Here is a 22,947-nt window from a genome sequence, read left to right on the forward strand (position 1 = left end):
CACAGCTTAAGTGGCTTTCTTCACCACCAACGCTCGAATTCTACGCCAAACATCCGTTATCCTTATCTTGAGCTAATCGGACGTCCGTCTCGATGATGTAAGCACGATCTCTCACATAGCCCCAAAGAAAGAAATCGAGTGGAGAGAAGTCAAGTGACCTAGCCGGCCAATTTACAGGCCCGTGCCTTTCAAGCTAATGCGCATGAAAAGTCGCATGCAGCCAGTTTCGTGCTCGGCTGCTCCTGTGTGATGGTGCTCCATCTTGCTCAATATAGCATTCGTCACTCCTCCTTACGTGGCGAAATCAGCGCTGTCTTCGCGCTTAATCTGCAACATGTACTATATTTACAATTAGCAGGCCTAACACATAACTATAAAATAACCTCTTCAATTAAGCAAAACCTTTCTCGTTTCAGTGTTATTTCTTGAATGATTTCGCTAATGTTTCTGAAAAATACTGTTGCCCGGATGCAGCTGGTAGGAGCTTCTATATTCCTTAGTATTTCAAACCCTCCATCTCAACATTTATTTTCCAGCCCCCTGTGTCTTCTGAACTGTAGAATTTTTATCGGCGCTATTTTGTCGATCGAAACCAAGAGCGAGAAAGCGAAGAAAATAAAATAAGTAGTGCCAAGGACATGACAATATTTCTAAGCTCTGAGGAGCAAGAATTCGCTTCGCGAACGCGACAGATGCACCCCCAAAAGTGGTTCCGCTCGTTCTTTTTTTTTTTTTTCTCAGCATCTGCTCTTCCGGCATCTCAGCCGCGGCTTTGTGCATTTCGCAGCCCGTGCCGACCGGTCGCCTCTCACGTACACACCCTCTCCTCTCTCCACTAAAGCTGCATATCGCAATCACGTGGCTTTGTCTGCCGCCGCACGGGGTGCGGAACTTGAGAGGCCCCGGATGCTGGAGCTGGCTTCGACACGCGACACACTCCAACGTCGCCTCTAGTGCTGCGTAGCATACCGAAAATCTCGGCTGAGACGCTCCCAACACTTTAGTTGTGGCGTAGTCTCAGCGGTCGCGTAACGTTTCCGCGAGTGAGTGAGTTTGTAACCTCGGTGACGACGAAGTGTGCTCATCTTCTTCGGCTTGCCACGAAGCTTTATTGTAGGGGCAATACAGTGTTGTCTGTTTCTTATTCCCGAGGAACGCGGCTTCACCAGAGTGACGATGCTGCACGCATTCGTCACACTTCTTGTATTCTTGGCATCCCTTCTGTTTTGGTGAGTGTATTCTGTTTTTCATATTCAGCATTACTGCTTATTTTCCTTCATCCATTCTTACAATCTATACGGCATCAAGTTCAGGTTTTGGTCAGTTCTTTGTATCAGGTTCGCCAATAACAAGTGCCATTCCTCCGATCGTTTCGTCTCATGTCAGTGGGTACTTTTATAACGAAGTCGCAATTACCAGAGGGCGCAGTGCTTTTAGTGACGCTACCAAGGTTTGTAGTCTTTAATTTACAACTCTATTTCACTAAAGGCTCCTCTCGTTTTTCGCTTCTTGTCCATTTCTAAGCTTTTAACTGTCGTGAGAAGAGGATGCGGAACATTAGCGTGATCGGTGCCCTCCCAACTCGTTCAACTTATGCTACATTTCCGGGCCCTAGGGATGGCAGCACTGCCAACGTGCTGGCCTTACGACTGATGAATCATGCAAGCCTTCATACACATGCCAGTAAAGATCTACGCCCTTCATTTAAAGACGTTAGCTCTTCTTCGCTTGCATCTTTTCTTGCCGATGTGCAGTTCTGGCCCACCGCTTTGCAAAACACGCTGACAGGCGTCTATGCTAGGGTCAACAGAGTGTCCAATGCGGTGTATATAGAGGCAACGTAGGCGTGAGAGAGAAAGGATGTATGTAGGGGGAGGGGAGGCGCGTGGGCTGAAAGCTAAGTGTCGAGGTGACGCATCAGGTTTAAGCATCGACGCTAAGCAAACATCGACGTGGAATTCTCGCTTGGGAACAATTTTAGCCTAACAACTTCTTTTTTTTCAAATACTGGCCACGTTCTTTTTGTACGAAGCATGCACTTCTCAAGGCATTCACGAGTATCGTAGAAATAGTGACTTTACAACACACGTCGATGGATAAGGTGACGCTATGCAGGGAAGCAAACAGCAGCTGTCAATCTTGGTATTTTCTCCCGGCACGCGACACGCCCACATTACGGCTTCGTCTCGTGAGAACGTCACGCCCGCGTGCTAGAAACGACGCCGCATGCAGATGTATGCTTTCTTTATTTTCTGGAACCAGCATCTCCCTCTCCTGCAAACGGAACCGAGGTAACAGCTGCATATATCAGGCGGGGGCGAGCAAGGTCGCGCGATTTGGAAATGACTCAACCCGGGTATCGTCGGAGGCAGAAACGGAGCGTTGAAATTTCGCGCTATTTCCATCCGGCTTTTTTTACAGTGCGGAATGGGGGTGTTGAGAGGCCAGTGGTCGCATATATTTGCGTACGTCACGCCCAGGTTGATCGCATAGCGGCAGAAGGAGACGCATCTCCGTGCCTGACACCCGACAGCAGGGGAATGAAGGCCACGAGACCACTCGCGAAATTTGCGAAAAGCTGAATCCGCTGGTCGTTAAAATAAAAACAACGTACGAGTGTTATGCGCTAAACCACACATGAAACGCAAAACTTTGGGCGGCCTCGTAAAAGGTGTAGACAGGTGTGCATAAACCTTTGCGCTGTCAGGGCCTAATGTTGCTTCATTTCTGCAATGCAATGTATGACGCTGCTTACCCTCGTTTTTTTGGGTAGTGGGCGAGGAAAGGCGGAACAGGAGCTGTTTTTCACAGGAAATTTAGGAAAAAGAGAAAGGCTAGTCTGAAACATCCAGAAAAGCGCGGCTTATGTATTTCTTTTTCGTCGGAAACACTGTATTCATATTTAGCGATGGTCAAGCGCTAAGGATATTCAAAGCAGAGCCCGTATTCACAAAAAAAGCATTTACGCTCAAATTGTTCGCAAGAGAAAATTTCAGCCAATCCTGATGCTGGGCATATTAGAGCGAAGGCCGCCAGGTAATTACAAAGTGCACTTACAATTGCACACTGTTTTGTGAATCCGACCCGAGATGGGTTCTGGGGCCAACGATATGCGCCGTATGGCTCGCCGTAGGTTTAGAAGTTAGACCTAGCAAATTTTTAGAAACGAGCGAGACTCGCCGTGCTTGGCGCCGTTTGTCAGAATTGCATTCTTCGGCACCTATTCACGAGGGTTAGTGAAAATAAATATTTCTGCGATTTCTACATAAGTCTGCTTTAAGCACAAGAAAGACAAGACGCGCCAGCAAATTTTCTCATCATCATCTTATTATTATTATTTTATGTCCACTGCAGGACGAAGGCCTCTCGCCGCGATCTCCAGCTATCCCTGTCCTGCGCCAATTGATTCCAACTAGCGCCCGCGAATTTCCTAATTTTATCGTTCCATCTAGCCTTTGGCGTCCTCGATTGCGTTTTCCTTCTCTTGCTACCCATCCTGTAACCCTAATGATCCAACGGTTGTCTGACCGGGGCATTACATGACCTGACCAGCTTCATTTCTTCCTCTTCATGTTAATTAGCATATCGTCTACACTCATTTGCTCTCTGATCCAAACCACTCTCTTTCTGCCTCTTAACGTTATGCCTAGCAATCTTCGTTCCATCGCTCTTTGCGCGGTCCAGAAGTTGTGCTTAAGCTTCTTTGCCAGTCTCCAAGTTTCTGCCCCATATGTCAGCACTGGTAAAATACACTGATTGTACACCTTCCTTTGCAATGATGATGGCAAGCTTCCAGTCAGGAACTGGCAGTGTCTGCCGTATGCGATCCAACCTATTTTTATTCTTCTGTGAATTTCCTTCTCATGATCTGGGTTCCCTGTGATTGATTGACCTAGGTAAATGTGCTCCTTCACAGGCTCTAGAGACAGACTGGCGATCCTGAATTCTTGTTCCTTTGCCCGGCTATTTATCAATACCTTTGTCTTCTGCACATTAATCTTCAACCGACTCTTACACTCTCTCTGTTAAGGTCCTCAATCATTTGTTGTAACTCCTCTGCATTGTTGCTGAATAGAACAATGTCATCGGCAAACCGAAGATTTCTGAGATATTCGCCGTCGATCTCTACTCCTAAGCCTTCCCAGTTTAATAGCTTGAATAGTTCTTCTAAGCACGCAGTGAATAGCATTGGAGAGATTGTGTTTTCCTGTCTGACCCCTTTCTTTATAGGTATCTTCCTGCTTTTCTTGTGTAGAATTAAGGTAGCTGTAGAACCTCTGTAGATGTTTTCCAAGGTATTTACGTAAGCATTCTGTACTTCTTGATTACGTAATGCCTCTATGACTGCTGGTATATCTACTGAATCAAATGCCTTTTCGTAATCTATGAAAGCCATATATAGAGGCTTATTGTACTCTGCCGTTTTCTCGATAACCTGATTGATGACATGGATGCGATCCATTGTAGAGTATCACTTCGTGAAGCCAGCCCGCTCCCTCGGTTGACTAAAGTCCCGTGTTCCCCTTATTCTATTGGATATTACTTTGGTATATATTTTATATAATACTGGGAGTAAGCTAAAGGGCCTATAATTTTTCATGTCTTTAACGTCTCCCTTTTTGTGGATTAGTATAACGCTTGCATTCTTCCAGTTTTCAGGGACCCTTGCGGTCGATAGACACTTCGTATAAAGAACCGCCAGTTTCTGAAGCATTATGTCTCCTCCATCTTTGATTAAATCGACTGTTATTCCATCTTCTCCTGCCACTCTTCATCGTTTCATGTCTTGCAGGGTCCTTCTGGCCTCATCGCTAGTTAGAGGAGGAGTTTCTGTATCCTGTTCATTACTGTTTCTAAGTGAGATATCCTGACTCCTCTGGGTACTGTACAGGTCAGCATAGAATTCTTCCGCTGCGTTCACTATATCTTCGAGATTGCTGATGATATTACCCTGCTTATGTTTTAGTGCATACATCTTGGTTTGTCGTATGCCAGGTTTATTTCTCACTGATTTCAGGCTGCGTTCATTTTTTACGGCTTCTTCAGTCTTTCTCATGTTATAGTTTTGAATATTACTTATTTTCGCCTTGTTGATCAGTTTTGAATTCCACCATATCTCTTGAGTTGGACACTCATTTTTTGTCGTTTCTTTATTGCGTCCTTTGTTACTTGGGAGAGCTTGCCTACTGTTGCTTTGGTGCCTTGCCTCCCACTTCAATTGCTGCCTCTGAAACCAACCTAGTTACGGTTTCATTCATTATCTCTACGTCATCATCATCTCTTTGTGCTAAGGCAGCATATTTGTTGGTAAGTACCAGCCTGAATTTGTCTGCTCTTACTCTTATTGCCTCAAGGTTGACCTGGTTCTTCATGACCAATTTTGCTTTTTTTTTCTTCTCTTTCAGATTCAGGTGAATCCTAGCCTTACTAGCATATTATCACTGCACTTTACCATACCTATCACTTCTATATCCTGTACTATGCTGGGATCAGCAGAAAATATGAAATCAATTTCATTTCTTGTTTCACAATTAGAGGTTTTCCAGGTCCGCTTTCTGTTGCCACGCTTCTTGAAAAAGGTGTTCATTATTCGAAGCTTATTCCTTGCTGCGAATTCTACCAGCATCTCTCCTCTAGCGTTCCTAGAGTCGACGCCGTAGTTGCCAATCGCTTGTTCCCCAGCCTGCTTTCCAACCCTTTTGCATTGAAGTCGCCCATTACTATAGTATACTGAGTTTGCACTTTTCTCATCGCTAACTCAACACCTTAATAAAACTGATCTACTTCCTCGTCATCGTGACTGGATGTTGAAGCATAGGCTTGTACTACCTTTAATCTATACCTTTTATTAGGTTGATTACGACTACAGCTACCCTCTCATTAGTGCTGTAGAATTCGTCAATGTTGCCCGCTATGTCTTTATGGATTAGAAATCCTACCCCGTATCGCTTCTTATCTAGGAGACCTCTATAGCAGAGGACATGTCCGTTATTCAGCAATGTATAAGCCTCACCAGTTCTTCTTATCTCACCAAGGCCGATGATATCCCAAACAATGTCTGATAATTTCTCAGAGTCCTGCTAAACTAGCCTGACTCGAGAGGGTTCGGGTGCAAACGTTGCAGGGGTCAGTTTCCATTGGCGACCTGTCCGGATCCAGAGATTCTTAGCACCCTGTGCTGCGTGACAGGTCTGACCGCCGCTTTGCTCAGGTGCTCCGCAGCTGCTGGGGACTGAGGGCCATTGGGCAATTGACTTAGCCATTTGGCAGGGGGTGGCCGAATACTGCACCAGGGAGGCCAATTCCTGATCTGGTGAGGAAGTGCATATATATATAAGTACTGCCCCGAGGGCCCTACATGCCTAAAAACTTATCTGATTTGTCCGCGATAGAAGTGTAAATCAATATAGAGTGATTTCTAAACGGTTCCGGCCTCGTAGTTCCTGAGTCACTCGTGCGCAGGCGACACAGCGTAGTATTGTTCAATGGTTCTAACATCGTGGTTTCGGGGCCACCGGTAGTCATGCGGCCATGAACGCGGCTAGATATACGATACATTTTCGGCGAACTTGAACAATACTTAGATGTAGTGTGGAAAAGAAAAGAAAATGAGAAGAAATAAAAAAACTTTCAGCGCTTACCCGGAATTCAGTAGTAGCGTGTTCAACGCGGTACACCAAACAACTCACGGCATCAGCTGCCTGTCGGAATGCCACAGCTAATTCTCCGCCGTTTGCGCTTCCCTCCCCTTGAAACCCATTCTGTGACTCTAATGACTGACATGTTATCTGCCCCGCCCACTACGTGTCCTGGCCAGAACCATTTTTCACGCGACTCGGTTAAGGTGCCCGTCTCGCAAAAAATCCGATGGCAGTGTGGGACGTCACTTAGTGAAAAATCATTCGAAACCACAACCGTGAGGGCCATCCAAGTGGCTCAGAGGCATTACTGTACTAATTGAGTTCCTCAAAGTAACATGCGTCAGAAAAATTGTAAAATACAATCTAAGCACAATCTAACACACTATACGAGAAAACACAATTCTGTTACGCGAAAACTCAAACACAAACCCCTTTCCCGGCATTTCTACCAATCATAGGGCGAACATGGCCTCCAAGATTATCGCGATCTAGTCGGCGCGCGCACTCGCGCCAATCTCGGAGGCCATAGAGTGGTGCGCCCGTTTCCTTGCAACACCTCTAGATAGCGCTGGCCTCCACCGCAACGCCGCTTGCTGCATGCGATAAAGCTAGGGAAACGATGGAGAATGTTTTATTAGAATGTGAAGAAATCTGCCCGGCCGTCAATTTAGGAATCACTTGCCTCCTTGAAGGCGTTTGATTCAGCGAGAGCGCGGGGGGGGGGGGGGGGAGGAAGTAAAGATAACCGCAGTAAGGATTAGTAAGATGCGATTAGAATATTGGTGAAAGAAAATTGGTGAAACGACACACAACGGAGGCGTACAAAGACAAAGTTCACAATAGAGGTTCAGAAACCTGGTTATGGGAACTCATCGTGTTTTTTTTTTCTTTTTTAACTTAGGTGGGACATTAATAATAAAATAACACGAGCTTGGTGGCGCAACCCACCGCTCCGTTCCAAAGGGGACGCTCACAACATCCATCCATCCATCCATCCATACATCGCGTGCAGTTTCTACCAGAAAGCATGCCTTCGTGCTAAGAGTTCGGCGCCAGTGTTTCCCGGTTAACATTACGGTTGCATAAGCTGCAGTTGCTGGGAAGTGTAAGAAGCAGACAGGGATCTTTGAATGCTACCGGAGGGGGGGGGGGGGGGTCTTTCCACTTTCAAAGGCGAAGCTTAAGCGACCTCTCAATTTTTTGTTTATCCCAATGTCAACTAGAATGTCGGTTATCTACATTTGCTGTCTGATCCATACCGCTCATTTACTGCATCTTAAAAATGCTACTCTAAATTTTTCGTTCCATCGCCCTTTGCTTTCTCCTTACTTCTTTCCGAAGCTTGTTCGTTAATCTCCAAGTTTCCGCCCCATATGTAAGCATCGGTAGAGTGCAGTGATTGCACACGAAAGAAGTAAGCTCCTCGTCAGGATTTGGCAATGCCTACCGCATGCTCTGAGCCCAGGACGCAGCCCGAGCTCAAGGCATTCTGGAATGTGGACGCCTCTCCAAAGCTGCACTCACACAATAAATATGTTTATTCTCTCTCTCTTTATCTTGAACCCATTTTTATTCTCCTGTAAACTTCCTTCTTGTGATGAGGGTCCCGAGAGAGTAATTGACCTAAATAAACGTACTCCTTCACATACTCTAGATGGCTGACTGGCGATCACGAATTCTTGTTTCCTTTCCAGGCTATTTTACATGTCGTTAAAGGTTAGCTGGTCGTCAAAAATAGCCGCCCAAACCCGGACAGAAAACCCAAACATGGCTAAGCAAATAAGAAAACTACCTTTTATGCCGCCACATATGTTTGAATAATTTCGTGTTTACTCCGAGACGCGTCAACTTCGTGATGATTTGTATCACTCAAGTGTAGAAGTTGCGATTTTATTTGATGCTGGACAATGAAAAAGTTGCAATTCATTAAGGCATACATAGCTGAGTCACAAAATATTTGGATCTGCTATTCACAAAAATGTATACATAGCATGACGTGTTTACTTTTATTTTCAGGTGGGTCCGAAGGAAGTACACATTCTGGAACGACAAAGGCATTGCATACCTTACATTCTGGCAGTATCTGCGGTTTTGCATCGACCTCTACACTAAGGTAGATCGATAGCGTCATGATGCGTAGGAAAAATCTGGAAAAAAACAAAATAAGTTTAATGAGAGCAGCATTCCGGGCAAGTTAATAATCCATTACTTAAATGATATTGAGCGACAAAAAAAAAAAAAGAACGACATGGACGTGAGAGAAGACGACACACCTAGCGCAACAAGTTTAGTCTCGTAGTGCACTGAAAATGTGGATGCTTTCTTCTTGTCCCTAATTATGCTTCTTATTCTGATCAATTTCGTTCGAACGCCAGCCGTCGAAACCACGCAGCAGCTGTTTGAGTTGACAGCTAGTGCACGTGCTCTAATGAACATGCCTACGTTGAACGGAAGGTTCATGTAACGATAAGATGATGAGCAAAAAGGCTCTCTGAATGCTTTCTGAAAGACTAGATTCAAGACATCAAAGAGCAATACGGAAGTTGGAGATCCAAGAAAAAAAAAAAAAAAGAAACACGCTCATTTCTTCAATATTCTTGTGATATGTGTTTCGGAGCTGGCAATCGTTCTAGAACATGAAAAAAAAAATGAAGTAGCTCTCGATGGGCGTCGCCATTCAGTTTTGCAGAAATGTTACAACAATGTGTTACCTATATAGGGTATACCAGCTGACATTGGCCAAGCTGTGCAACGAAAAAAAATATTAAAAAAAATACGCGGTGCAAAATATAATTCTAGGACCCACAATGTTCGGTCGTTAGAAGTGTGACAGCCCAAAACTGAGGGTGTTATAATTTTATCGCACAGCGAGTATTCTTAATATTTTCTTTTTTGGGGCGTTGGACAGCTTGGCTAACGTTAGCTGGGACACTCGGTATGCTACCAGTCGCGCTGTGCCATGCTAAGCAAGAGTTAAACGAGAAGAAAGGGGGTTAACTGAGGGGATCGATTTTTATTAGTCATATTATAAGAAGCCAACATACACTGACACCAAGGGCAACAAAGCGGAAATTACTTGCGTTTAATAAATGAAATAAAGAAACGATAAATTAATGGAAAATAAAGCGGATGAAAAGACAACTTGCCACAGGTGGGAACCGAACACACAACCTTCGCATTTCGCGTGCGATGCTCTACCAACTGAGCTACCACGGCACCGTTTCCCCATGCACTTTCTTGTGTATTTATGTGTCCTAGTAGAGGTTGTGGGTTCGGTTCCTACCTGCGGCAAGTTGTTTTTTCATCCAATTCAATTTCCATTAATTTATCGTTTCCTTATTTCATTTATTAAGCCCAAGTAATTTCCCGTATGTTGCCTTTGGTGTCAGTGTTTGTTGGCTTCTTATGATATGGCTAAGCAAGAGTTGTCCTTTCTAACTAGTTTACCATTGTTTTCAGCCCATGAGCAGTGTGATAATTAGCAGCTACAAACGGTATGGTCGACTGTATGGGCAAGTACTGATTTCTGCCATTTTCTCCTGTAAGTTGTCTTCTAAGAACACCCATTAGTCCAATGAAACGTTCGGTTTTGAAGTATGCTCACGCGTATATGGGTACAAACGACTGCTTTCACTTGATAACATCAATCAAGCCTGCATGACAAGTGCCGCCGCCACACACTATCAAATATCTCTGTCTTTTGTCAGTCAATATTGCCATATAGGTTCAAGTATACAGATCATATCACCTAAGCTAGTTCTATATTTTTTTATTCTATTACTATAATCAACAAGCGTAAGACAGCGGACATCAGGAACTATAATATGGATAGAATTGAACAGGCTCTCAGGAACGGAGGAAGCCTAAAAACAGTGAAGAAGAAACTAGGAATAGGCAAGAATCAGATGTGTGCGCTAAGAGACAAAGCCGGCAATATCGTTACTAATATGGATGAGATAGTTCAAGTGGCTGAGGAGTTCTACAGAGATTTATACAGTACCAGTGGCACCCACGACGATAGTGGAAGAGAAAATAGCCTAGAGGAATTCGAAATCCCACAGGTAACGCCAGAAGAAGTAAAGAAAGCCTTAGGAGCTATGCAAAGGGGGAAGGCAGCTGGGGAGGATCAGGTAACAGCAGATTTGTTGAAGGATGGTGGTCAGATTGTTCTAGAGAAACTGGCCACCCTGTATACGCAATGCCTCATAACCTCGAGCGTACCGGAATCTTGGAAGAACGCTAACATAATCCTAATCCATAAGAAAGGGGACGCCAAAGACTTGAAAAATTATAGACCGATCAGCTTACTGTCCGTTGCCTACAAAGTATTTACTAAGGTAATCGCAAATAGAATCAGGAACACCTTAGACTTCTGTCAACCAAAGGACCAGGCAGGATTCCGTAAAGGCTACTCAACAATAGACCATATTCACACTATCAATCAAGTGATAGAGAAATGTGCAGAATATAACCAACCCTTATATATAGCTTTCATTGATTACGAGAAAGCGTTTGATTCAGTCGAAACCACAGCAGTCATGGAGGCATTACGGAATCAGGGTGTAGATGAGCCATATGTAAAAATACTGGAAGATATCTATAGCGGCTCCACAGCCACCGTAGTCCTCCACAAAGAAAGCAACAAAATCCCTATAAAGAAAGGCGTCAGACAGGGAGATACGATATCTCCAATGCTATTCACAGCATGTTTACAGGAGGTATTCAGAGGCCTGGAGTGGGAAGAATTGGGGATAAAAGTTGATGGAGAATACCTTAGCAACTTGCGATTCGCTGATGATATTGCCTTGCTTAGTAACTCAGGAGACCAATTGCAATGCATGCTCACTGACCTAGAGAGGCAAAGCAGAAGGGTGGGTCTGAAAATTAATCTGCAGAAAACTAAAGTACTGTTTAACAGTCTCGGAAGAGAACAGCAGTTTACGATAGGTAGCGAAACACTGGAAGTGGTAAGGGAATACATCTACTTAGGGCAGGTAGTGACCACGGATCCGGATCATGAGACTGAAATAACCAGAAGAATAAGAATGGGTTGGGGTGCGTTTGGCAGGCATTCTCAAATCATGAACAGTAGGTTGCCACTATCCCTCAAAAGGAAAGTGTACAACAGCTGTGTGTTACCAGTACTCACATATGGGGCAGAAACCTGGAGGCTTACGAAAAGGGTTCTGCTGAAATTGAGGACGACGCAACGAGCTATGGAAAGAAGAATGATGGGTGTAACGCTAAGGGATAAGAAAAGAGCAGATTGGGTGAGGCAACAAACGCGGGTAAACGACATCTTAGTTGAAATCAAGAAAAAGAAATGGGCATGGGCCGGACATGTAATGAGGAGGGAAGATAACCGATGGTCACTAAGAGCTACGGACTGGATTCCAAGGGAAGGGAAGCGTAGCAGGGGGCGGCAGAAAGTTAGGTGGGCAGATGACATTAAGAAGTTTGCAGGGACAACATGGCCACAATTAGTACATGACCGGGGCAGTTGGAGAAGTATGGGAGAGGCCTTTGCCCTGCAGTGGGCGTAACTAGGCTGGTGATGATGATGATGATGATATTGAAGCACCGGTTGTGTGCCTTAAGCAATAGACAGCCTTGCCATTCCCATTTAACTTCATTAGTCAGCGCTACGACATCATATACGCGGGTTCAATTCGTAATAAAGGTGAGATTGTACTCCTTATTTAAGAGTTATTATAACTTAGGCCACAGCCAACAAACTTCTGTCTTTAACAAAACCGCGCATGCATGCGCGCGCTAGAAGCAAGAAAATGAAACAATATTGCAAACGCACACGCAAATAAATGTTACGATGTAACTAAAATGAAGGGATGCACATATGTACAAAAAATTTTCCGCAGTTCTTACCAGGGCGCTACGCCAACACTAGTCGTCGCCGAACCTGAGATTCTACGCGAGATCCTGGTGTCCAAGTTCAAGAACTTTTCGGACAGATCGGTAAGCCGTCGCAAGTGCGATTAGCCCTTTGAGGGCCCGTTTTTTTTACAATGATTTATTTTTGAATGCGCAAAAATGAAGAAGAAAAGAAAATGCCATGGATAATGACAAGTGCTGTTTTGGTGTGGTCCTCACATTTCTATCTGACAAAAGGAATGCTAAAAGGAACATGGCGGTACGAAAACGCGGAAGCGTAGGTGTACTTAAGTGACGCTGAAAGGGTTAAATATGCAGCAAGTTCAATGGCGGGTTTTGTAATCTACCTAATGAAGGTTGAATATTAAAAAATACATTAAATAACAGTAAAACACATTCAAGGGAGAAAATACGCACGCAGCGGTGCAGGTTTGAGTTACAAACTTTTATTTGCCTCGCTTCCTCGTAACGCGGTCTGAATGTCGCGGAACCTTACGTCACAAGACACAAGAGGACATTTGAAGACAATATTAAGCGACTTGGGAAGTATTACAAAAACAATTCGTTCAAAATTGTAGGCACAATGTCATTCAATGTTAGATCGTGCGCGAGTGCCATTGCATCGAGCTACGGTAGCCTGGAGGTTGACCTTTCAAGTAGCTGCACTCCACGCTTATTAATATGCGAGTAGAATTCTTGGCGCTGCCAGACCAGATTTACCTCGCGTTATTTAACCGTTTCCGTGGGCCGATTCCCTGAGGTAGCGCGGTCTGAAATGTGCGTCTAACCCCATTTCACGTCGCTCTCGAACGAGTGCGAAAAGAAGACGCTTTACGAAAAGAAGCGATTCGAACGACTATCTTAATGAGCGTGTAAAGAAAAAGTTCATGACTGTGTATAAACATCGTTTTGTGACCTCACGCACCAACTTCATTTCAAGTCTGAGTAATCATCCCACGCTACTTCCGTCACTTAGCTGGAGACGTGGTGATGCCGACGGTATTATTTTTATACGAAATTGTTTATGTAATTAATACATGTTCGCATCTAGGGTGCTTCACTGCGGTTTCCGCGAAAGTCTACTAGGTAACTTAGGCCCATCCACGTTCCTGCCTCTTTCAGCAGGCACTCGTTTCTCAACAGGATACAAAGTCCTTACGACTGTCAGTTTCTCCATGTGGGTGGCTTTGAAAACGTGTTGTCTTTGTTCTGTACCGAACTTCGCACTTGCTCTTCAGTCTTCTTTCCATAGCTGCGCTCCTCTCTTGTCCTCTCCCAGTTTCACTCTCCTTCCTCGTATACGTACACTGTGTCTAAATTTCGTTGATGGTTGCTCATTGTGTACCTGTTAGTACTGCTGTTCTTGATTTTCATTCTATTTCCTTATGTTACAAATTGTAGTTGTTGTTTATGTTGTCATTTGTTTTGTTTCTTGTCTGTGCGCAAGCATTTAGACTTTCGGTTATACACGGGCTCATAAAATAAAATTATATTGATTATTATACGTCACCTGCACTCTATCTAGGGTGCAGGCGAGGTGTAACGCCCATTTAGAGTGCCTGGATATCTTCATGCCTAATTTTAATATTTTCCTGAGAAGAATTTCAGAGGAATTTCAATACCTGAGCAAGAGCTCTCATATCCGTATCATGTTCCGTCATTCTTTAATTCTTTTTTTCTGTTTCACCACTTTTGCTTTGTCTTCTCTTCTTCTATGCATTTCATGCTCTGTTGAAATCTGTCCTATCGTTTGTTCTGATAGTGTCATTTGTACAGTATCTCTAGCGCAGCACACACAACTTGTCTCTCTGTACTATAGCGTGCGACAGCCAACAGTATGTGCGCGATTGTTTCATCCGATCCACAAGCGTCAGAGGTAGGACTTCGGTCCATTCCAAGACATGAACATTCCTTGGTGAACGCGTTCTGAGCTTCGAGTGGCACTATAATTTATGCTTCAGAGGGCTCTTCATGTTTGCACCATATCTTACGAATCGAAAGCAGCTCGCCGAAGCATTCAAAGCTCAATGTTATCAACAATTTGGTGTTGACGAAGACACACAGGAAATAATAACATGTCCATTGAGAAGCGTGGGCACGGGTCATCTGTTATCGGTCAGCTTGCTTGAATCTGTGCAGGAATCACAACGCGTCAGCAGCGAAGTATGGCGCAAGTCCATCATGAACTTGTCCGGCGAGGAGTGGAAGAAAGCCCGGAACATCTTCACACCGTCACTGACCACTGCACGGCTCAAGACGGTAGGCAACACGTGTGCTTTCGGCTTTTCTTTTCTGTTATACCTTAGGAGATTGCTGGGGAGGAGTGCACGCTATAATTATCTCCAACACTGTATTAATAATGCGAAAGCAATATATGTCCCATTACGCGTAAATCCATCGGCGTGGTCGACGGGACCTAAACATGGCAACAAAAATGGCCGACGGCGGAAAACGTAAAAACACGTCACAGAATGCTCGGAAAGACGCCAGATTTCTCAGGGAGGTTCCTGCAGATACGGTAAATGAATGGCTTTGAAAAAGGAAATTTCCGTCTGGGTGGGAGTCCAACGCGGGCCTTCGGGGTGCGAGATGAGCTCGCTTCCCGACGCCACAGTGGTTGAAAGTGTGACCCATGCGTGCGTCAGTGCACACGGGGCGGTGCGACCAATGGGGAGGAGGTGGCACCACGTCATGCGTATATAAAATAAAAAGTGTCAATTCCTTTAGCTTAGGTCATAGAGGGTGAAGGCGAAAGCCTGCGCAGCTCAAGAGACATTTATTAAATTACTAGACATTCTCCTTCGGGATCATTGTTACATATTATGTCTTGTTTCTCCCACCAAAGGTCGTCAGCTCGAGTGCCTTAATTGACGCTACCTTAATTAACTGTGCTTAATTAACTTCGCCCTAATTAACATCAGACGTCGCGAGTTCGACGCCCACTAAAGGTCTTGGCTTCGAGTGACTTAACTCTGTATTAGTCAGTTGTGCCTTAAATAACCTCGCTTTAACACCAAAGGTCCTGGGTTTGGATTCCACATAAGCTCGAGGATTCGACTCCCACCGAAGGTCGTGGGTTCGTGTGTCTGAATTAACCCTGTCTGAATTCGTCCCCCCTCCCCCTTTTTATTTTGGCGTGGTGAGCGGTATCGGAGCCAGCTATGGAAGAAGACGACGACGAACGCGAGAGCAGTGGTACGAGCTGGTGACTGCGCGAGGCGGCCTCACGGTTGTTTATGTACCGCACGCCGCGTTTTCCAGACCATCGGGTGTATGAGCCAAGTAGGGCTTTCGCCTTAAAAAGCTTTAATGTCCAGTTGAACGGCGCTGAGCGGTCCTTGGAGTTACGATGAACCCCTCGCGGGCAAGCGAACGCGTCGAAATGCTTGGCGCGTTTGGATTTGACCTTACCGAAACGCAGTTTGAACGCAGACGAGAGCTCGCGCGGACCAAAGGGACTATTATCCGTTTGCATTACCACACGTAAGCAGTCTTATGTGTCTCTGCCTGCATCGTTGCACCGGCTTGTTTCCCGACGCTCAATTTCAGAAAGCTATCATAGACATCGCGCCCACGACGGCCATGTGCGAGCCTTTATGGCGGCGCCAACGCTGTACTTCCTACGTATGCAGCACCACTCAGACAAACGGCGAGCTCGGCGTGAGTCCCAACCGCCGTGGTTGCTCAGTGGCTGTGATGTTGGGCGCTGAGCATGAGGTCGCGAGATCGAATCCCGGCCATGGCGGCCGCTTTTCGACAGAGGCGAAATGCGAAACACCCGGGTACTTAGATTTAGGTGCACGTTAAAGAACCCCAGGTGGTCGAAATTTCCGGAGTCCTCCACTACGGCGTGCCTCATAATCAGAAAGTGGTTTTGGCACGTCAAACCCCATAATATAATTATTTTTTCGGCGTTAGTCATTAGCGCACGCTTTCGGCTTAGATTTCTCCCGTATCGATAAACTCCCCCCGTCAGAAATTTTACAAACAACGCCGCAGTAATTATACCGATTTAGAGCTGTACTCGTAAGTATTTTCTTGATTTGATTTTCTTCCTTTTGATGAAGCCTCCCACCGACAGCAAAGACGTCAATTGGTGTGAGCCAATGACGGTGGTATAAGAGAGAAAAAAAAAAAGAAAATCCAAAAGCAAAAACAATTCCTTCGATGGACTGTCAATATGTGAGGCTTTATGTCCTGTGGATTTAGCTCAATGATATAAAACGCTCTACCTACGCGGCAGTGTTCCAGGTTGGAGTACGGGCCAAGGTGAGTTCTCTTGAGGGTGTGGCTGCATAACAACAAACAACGATCTTTATTTCCCATAGCGAAGTAGAAAATTCAATGGCGTGCGCTAGGATTCTGAACGAATACACGAAATCACATTAAAAAGAACCATGAAATGAATAGCTTTTTTTTTGTTAAATCTGTTTGCCATTAACCGACCGTCATGAATAATGTTGCCTTCGCTATCATGATTGGATGACGCCATTTCTTGCGAACCGCTCAAGCGCACGAATAACTTTCTGAAAATATGCCCACGTAATAACTACCAGTGGCAGCATTACAATTAGGCCCTACAGTTTTATACCTCTATTAAATGGGTTCATTGAAAGATCATTCAAAACAAACACTATTGAAATCCTCGTGCCCCATATTCGCTCCTTTTCGCGAGCTTGAGGAAGGCAATCTTCATGGCTGGCGAATTATATTGGTCTTTGGTTTCAAGAATCTTTCAAAAGTGTGCCTATGTCAAAGTTCAGGCGTGCAGACAGGACACAAGAGAAGAGAAGTGGACAACACGAACAACATCTCTTGTGTCCTTTCTGCACACCTCACCTTTGTTGCGAATAATGAACCCTTACCAACTAGCTCAGCTTTCTATCGTTCTATGACAAAGGTAGGTTAACCCGCCAAGGTTACTTAGTGGCTACGGTGTTGGGCTGCTACCCACGAAGTTGCGGGATCGAATCCTGGCCACGGGGGCCGCACTTTGATGAGCACGATATGCGAAAACACCCGTGTACTAATATTTCGGTGTACGTTAAAGAACTCGAGGTGCTCCGAATTTCAGGAGCCCCACCCCTCCCCCACTATGACTTGCCTCATAATCAGGGGCCCTATAACGTAAAACTATATCAATGTGTTTTTATTCCAATCTCCTGACGTCAGATGTGGGTAACCGCCGACGGAAGCATCGGGTGGTGACCCGCAGGGTTGTCTCAACAAACCTATCAAACGCTCTCATCGTTTATAGGCGGTCACTTTTGTTTGCTTTAACAACAAATAACGTTGCCTACAGTCAGCGGCTTGTCTTATCTAATTGGCTAACAAGAGGCGAGGAGCACGCTCAAGAGGAGAGGGATTCGATGGAGCCGAGCCAGTGCACTGAAAATCGTTAACCGGATGTAGAGGGTGGTGCCGGCGTCTGCGATTGGTCCGCTTTCCCATACTTGGCTTGCGGTGGCTGGTTGAAAATCGCGGCCGCATGCAACGGAAGGTTAAGAATGCCGCTAAAACGTATCGTCAGCAAAGGAGAGTTAGCAGAGCGAGGTCGTAAACGGGCCGAAAGCGCTCGAAAACGTTACCCTGCCATGCAAAAAGTTTTAATGTACTCAAATAAACCGAAGCTCTAAGGCAGTTGCGAGTAGCCAGTGCCTGAGCGATCAGCGGCAGCCATCTTTTATTCCTTTCGGAAGGGGGCAGCCTGCCGCTATTCAGAAAAAAAGATCAGTTTTCTTCGGCGTATTAATGCATCTTTACGCGTACACGTTACTTTGACGCGGTGAGTTTTCGCGGTTTTGTGACGTCGCGTGAGGCAGGTGAAGTGGGTGCAGCCCGAAAACTTTTGACCAATAGCCTAGGGTTATTGGCTAAAGGCGTCGAATGAGAAATAACTATATTTTTTTTGTTCCGACCAATGACGCATAATCAGTGTGTACGCGTCATGTCAGATGAGGAGCTATCGCGGTTTTCGTGATGTCGCGTGACAGGCAGGCAAAGTGGCGGTGGTTAAAAAAAAGTTGTTCACCAATCGCGTAAGGCTGATTGCAGAATTGGAATAGAAAAGTTTGGAATAGCTTTACGTTATCGTACCCCAGATTGTGCTTTTGGCACGTAAAACCCCATACCATAAGTTTTAATTTTAACAAGGGTGCAGCCAGCATTTGTTCCAGAGCGCTGAATTAGCAGCCGCTTGTCGCGTGGGAAAGGGGACAAATGCGAAAAAAAAAAGTGGTTGCGCAAAAACAGTCTGTAGGTTACAAGATGTGTAGTAAGAGTCGGCTGTAGTACTTGGGTTAAACATGCTCGAGGTCATAACTACCACTGCTATCACTACCATTCGGCCCGAAAGGTTCTTGGCCCACTTATGCTTATAAAACTTTTAAGGTATTCAGCAGGACGTGTTGCATACACTTCTATAAAACGGCGGGAAAGAAAGACTTCTTTTTAGCGCATCTTAGATATTTAATGTCTTTATTTAACCGCTCCTACGAAACGTGATGCCCACAGCTTTGAGATTAATTTGGCCTGAAGCACAATTTGCATAGCAAGTAAGCTGGATCAAAACAAATCATGAGCAGGGGATCAACTCGATACCACTTTTTTTTTTTCAGCTTTCGCTGAAAATCAAAACCATAGCTGAAAGAACGGCGTCTCGGGTTGCAGAGGCGGCTGCGCAGGACAAACTTGTCAACATCTCTGAGTAAGTTTTCAAGATATATTAAAGGAAATTATTAAGTCAAGCTAGGACTATAGTTTATTCGTTTAGACGTCTATCGTCGTGTTCTGTGTGCCACTGTATCCTTTTCTTGGGTAGAAAGTTGCAGCCGAAGGTCACGCTGCTGCTTCTCTGTGTGCACCGTCAGCGCCGAAACGGATGAGGTAACGTGTCATAGTCCGCATTAGATGGAATCACTCCGATTTTCCATGCTGGCCATTTTCTGACTTACAAGATCTGCGTTCTCACTACAAATAACGAATTCGTTATTACAGAAGCCTAATCTTTAAACCTAGCTTGATTTATTATCTTCCTTTAGCGTCTCTTTAGGGACATAAGATGCGCAGGTAAAGATGAGTGAGTAGCTTGACGCTCTTATCTCGTAAAGAGAAAATATGGTCTGTTTTAGAAAAGTCGTATACAGTTCCTGTTCATGCCACTGCTTTCGCAAAATTCGTTTCTGTGGTTTCTCACTAACCAAAGCCGTTTTTATCTGTGGAGGATGAGTTCTAAACTTGCGCCTCTTGAAAAGAGGAAAAACACGGGCAAGGCGAGAGATGGAAATTCAAGAGGATGACCAAACGAGAACAAGGTGAAAGCAGGAGCCAACATTTCGACAAGTGGATTCGTCTTCTTCGTGAGAAGACAAGTGAAACGTGAGAAATAGTGGCAGGACATTGCTCACAATAAAAATAATTTTAATAGGCTACATTTGGTTAGACGAAGGAAAACACACGGCCAATGATAATGAAATTATTTTGGCTACAATAGTTGGATAGTTGCGCAGTTGCATTTCGAGCTCTGCAACAGTTGGTGTTAAAAAATTATGGGTTGCATCGGTTGGATGAAGTGTTCATTGCGGCTCCTATTGTGTCACTGTTTCAATTGCTTTAAGATGTCAAGGATCTTGAGCTTAGTTCTCTCGGTGAGTCCGATATCGGCATTTTACCGATTTCCGTGAGCTCCTCAGACGAAGCTTTAACAGTATTTCATGCGGGCTTATTATGATGGGATGCAGAGGCAGAACAAAGATGGCCACAATGTTTATTTATTGCTTATGCATATTTTTTCTATCTACCTGCTCTTCGCTGTCCGGAGCTACGTTACGTTTGCAAAATGTTGTGGGACTACTGTTATCGCGTAAGTGGAATAGGCAGCGATGTGTGTATGTAATGCGTGAAGAAATTTCGCTTCATGCACTGCATGGCCACATGCAGAGCCACTTACATAGCCACATTACAGAGCCAAGAACACGGGATCAGTTTCGTAGCTGCACCTTGTGTGTGTGCGTCAAAAGGCAGCTACGTGGGTCAAATTGCAACTGAGATGTTCTGAAGTTCAGTTTTTTTGCCACGTGATTGGCGCTGCGCCATCTGGGCTGCTGTCCATGCCACGAAGTTTTAAGGCAAAGCGGTAATCTCATGGCGTGTACTTTAGCTCTAGATTGCACCACGGACATCGAGCAGTGGGAAGTAGACGCTCTGATGCCGCGCCAGAAGTGCAGTGAAAGAGACTGTATATGGTTGCGCTGTAGATACACGTACCCCGAAAGAAAAAAAAAAAAGGAAACTCAATCTGTTCTCCGCAGGCTCATTGACCACGCATGTCTCGACACCACGGCTGCTCTGAACTACAGCGTTGACCTTGACAGCGAGAACAACAAGGACCACCCGTTGATGAAGTGCCTGGGAGCCTTATTTGCCAACGCGGCAGGTTGGAAATACTTGATGATGTGTAAGTGACTCATATAGGACCTCTTCTTATCCAAAGTAGACGGATTCTCAGGGTGAGCAACATGCGAGGCACTTGAATAAAACTATCAGTGTCTGTCGTTGACAGGCGCATTGGTAATATGGTGCAATCATGCACTCGGTCGCTCTTGTTAGGATGAGCACATCATGGTCTCGTCTGTTTACAGATTCAATACGCCGATACGGTCAATGCTGTGTCACGAAACACCCCAACAGGCCCGAACCGATGTCGGATGCTTACGAGAACTTTCTTAGGCAGCCGCTGAGGAATGCGACTGGAACATAATTTTGGGGGAGTGCGATGTAGAAATGGTTTAGCGGAGATATTCTCTATCAAGTGTTACGACATATTAGCGCTCGCTAAAAAATGGACGCGACCCATATCCGAGCTTTTTTCAGTAACTACCAGTGCAAATAATTTTAGTGACTTCTTTCCTTATTTTATGATTATGTTAAGCGGCATTAACATTTCGTTGCCTATTTTCTGACTTGCTCGCGCAGTCATGATGCCTGGTGTGTACAAGATGTTGGAGCCAAACTACCCACCGAAGTCAAGCACCGATCTGTTTAAAGCCTTCGTTTCACACCTCATGGAAAAGCGGAAGGCCAACAATATGGTAAATAATCTAAATAGAGACGTAATAATTTTTCTATTTACGAAATGCGCAGCCAAAATAGCAATTATGAATATTTTTTTTTAGTTGAACGACTGAACGGCTGACAACAGAGAAGGATGAGATCAACAGGAATTACCGCATTATCATAAGCAACGGCCCCTGTTGCCATACAGATCCGCTGTTCAGTACGTAGCCTACAGACTAATTAACATGCCTTGGTGTCCCCTACTCGAAATATGTTACCATTTCAAGAACCCTGTAGTTCGTAGAAATTTGAGAAGCATGTTGCTTGACACGACTTCATATAAATAGCTGTTATTAAGCACCGAATAACAGTGGTACAACGGTGTTGTTTTTGCTGCTGTTGCGTTTCGAGCAAATCAGACTCGCAGTTACTTTATATCGCACATTTTATTATGCACATAGCCTCTGATGAAGTCGCTTATTGCATACAAAGATATGTGCAGTCAGCGACCAATTAAAACCAAATTAAAAACTTCCTTTAGATAAAGAAACCAAGAATTGGCTCGACTTGTTTTATTTGATCGAAAGTTTCGAGTAGCGATACCTGTACGTGTTCGGGAAAACCAGGCGGCTCCTTGCTTTTACATTCGTTGATGAAACATCGGCCTCTCTTGCGTGTTTGAGTTGTGGCGTCAGTGTGTCATTTCGCTATTAAAGTATACTTTTTAATTCATAGTCAATACGTATTTCGAGCACACCTCGAAGTTTTCATAAATTTTCGGTCACTCATTGGTCATGGTCTTTCTTCGCCCACGTTTATGACACCAATATGATAGAAAGAAGACGACTTCCTTCAGGTGTTTATGGATGCAGACTATGACTGGGACGGCAGCGCTGACGGAAAGAAAGACGATGGAGAAAAGAAACGTGAGAACGCTTGCTTTTCTTACAATATCACTTATGCCAAATGGACAACAACAATCAGGCGTGATTGCGATATGGGAGCATCAACGTATCATTATTGGCAAGGCTTTTGATAACGTAAAATAGACTTGTTCCGGGTATGGCAGAAGTTCTTACCTCAGTTCATGTTGACGCAATGCGTAATAACTGCTACGCAATGCGCTACTCCGACGCACTCCTGGACGTCGTGCCTCATCCGCGCGCTCGCAGAGATGACACTAGACGAGATAACAGCCCAGGGAATACTGTTCTTCCTCGCCGGAGCGGAGAGTGTGGCGACGGCTCTTATCTTCACTGTATACTACCTGGCACTTCACCCGGAGTACCAGAACAGCGTCATCGCCGAAGTCGACAAGGCTGCAGGTCCGAAGGTAAATAAAGTGGGCCCCACCACCTGAGCA

The 22,947-nt window shown here is 44.9% G+C and overlaps 1 protein-coding gene across 5 annotated transcripts in view; it reads left to right on the top strand.

The window, feature by feature from the left end:
• The first annotated feature begins 606 nt into the window (after window positions 1-606).
• Window positions 607-22,947, top strand: part of LOC129380551 (lithocholate 6-beta-hydroxylase-like) — a 32,288-nt gene continuing 9,947 nt past the window's right edge. The window contains exons 1-10 of one of the 5 annotated variants that reach the window (XM_072287209.1): window positions 607-1,229; window positions 8,658-8,754; window positions 10,101-10,153; window positions 12,518-12,614; window positions 14,670-14,789; window positions 19,148-19,236; window positions 20,840-20,985; window positions 21,504-21,619; window positions 22,420-22,510; window positions 22,757-22,917. In XM_072287209.1, coding sequence (XP_072143310.1) covers window positions 1,177-1,229; window positions 8,658-8,754; window positions 10,101-10,153; window positions 12,518-12,614; window positions 14,670-14,789; window positions 19,148-19,236; window positions 20,840-20,985; window positions 21,504-21,619; window positions 22,420-22,510; window positions 22,757-22,917 — 1,023 coding nt within the window. In that variant the 5' untranslated portion in view covers window positions 607-1,176. Of the gene's footprint in view, window positions 1,230-6,186; window positions 6,314-8,168; window positions 8,755-10,100; window positions 10,154-12,517; window positions 12,615-14,669; window positions 14,790-19,147; window positions 19,237-20,839; window positions 20,986-21,503; window positions 21,620-22,419; window positions 22,511-22,756; window positions 22,918-22,947 lie in introns of those variants that run through there. The other 4 variants (XM_072287211.1, XM_072287210.1, XM_055061865.2 and 1 more) reach the window with 4 other exon arrangements.

The sequence above is a fragment of the Dermacentor andersoni genome, chromosome 3 (genome assembly GCF_023375885.2).
Source record: "Dermacentor andersoni chromosome 3, qqDerAnde1_hic_scaffold, whole genome shotgun sequence".
Taxonomy (NCBI): domain Eukaryota; kingdom Metazoa; phylum Arthropoda; class Arachnida; order Ixodida; family Ixodidae; genus Dermacentor; species Dermacentor andersoni.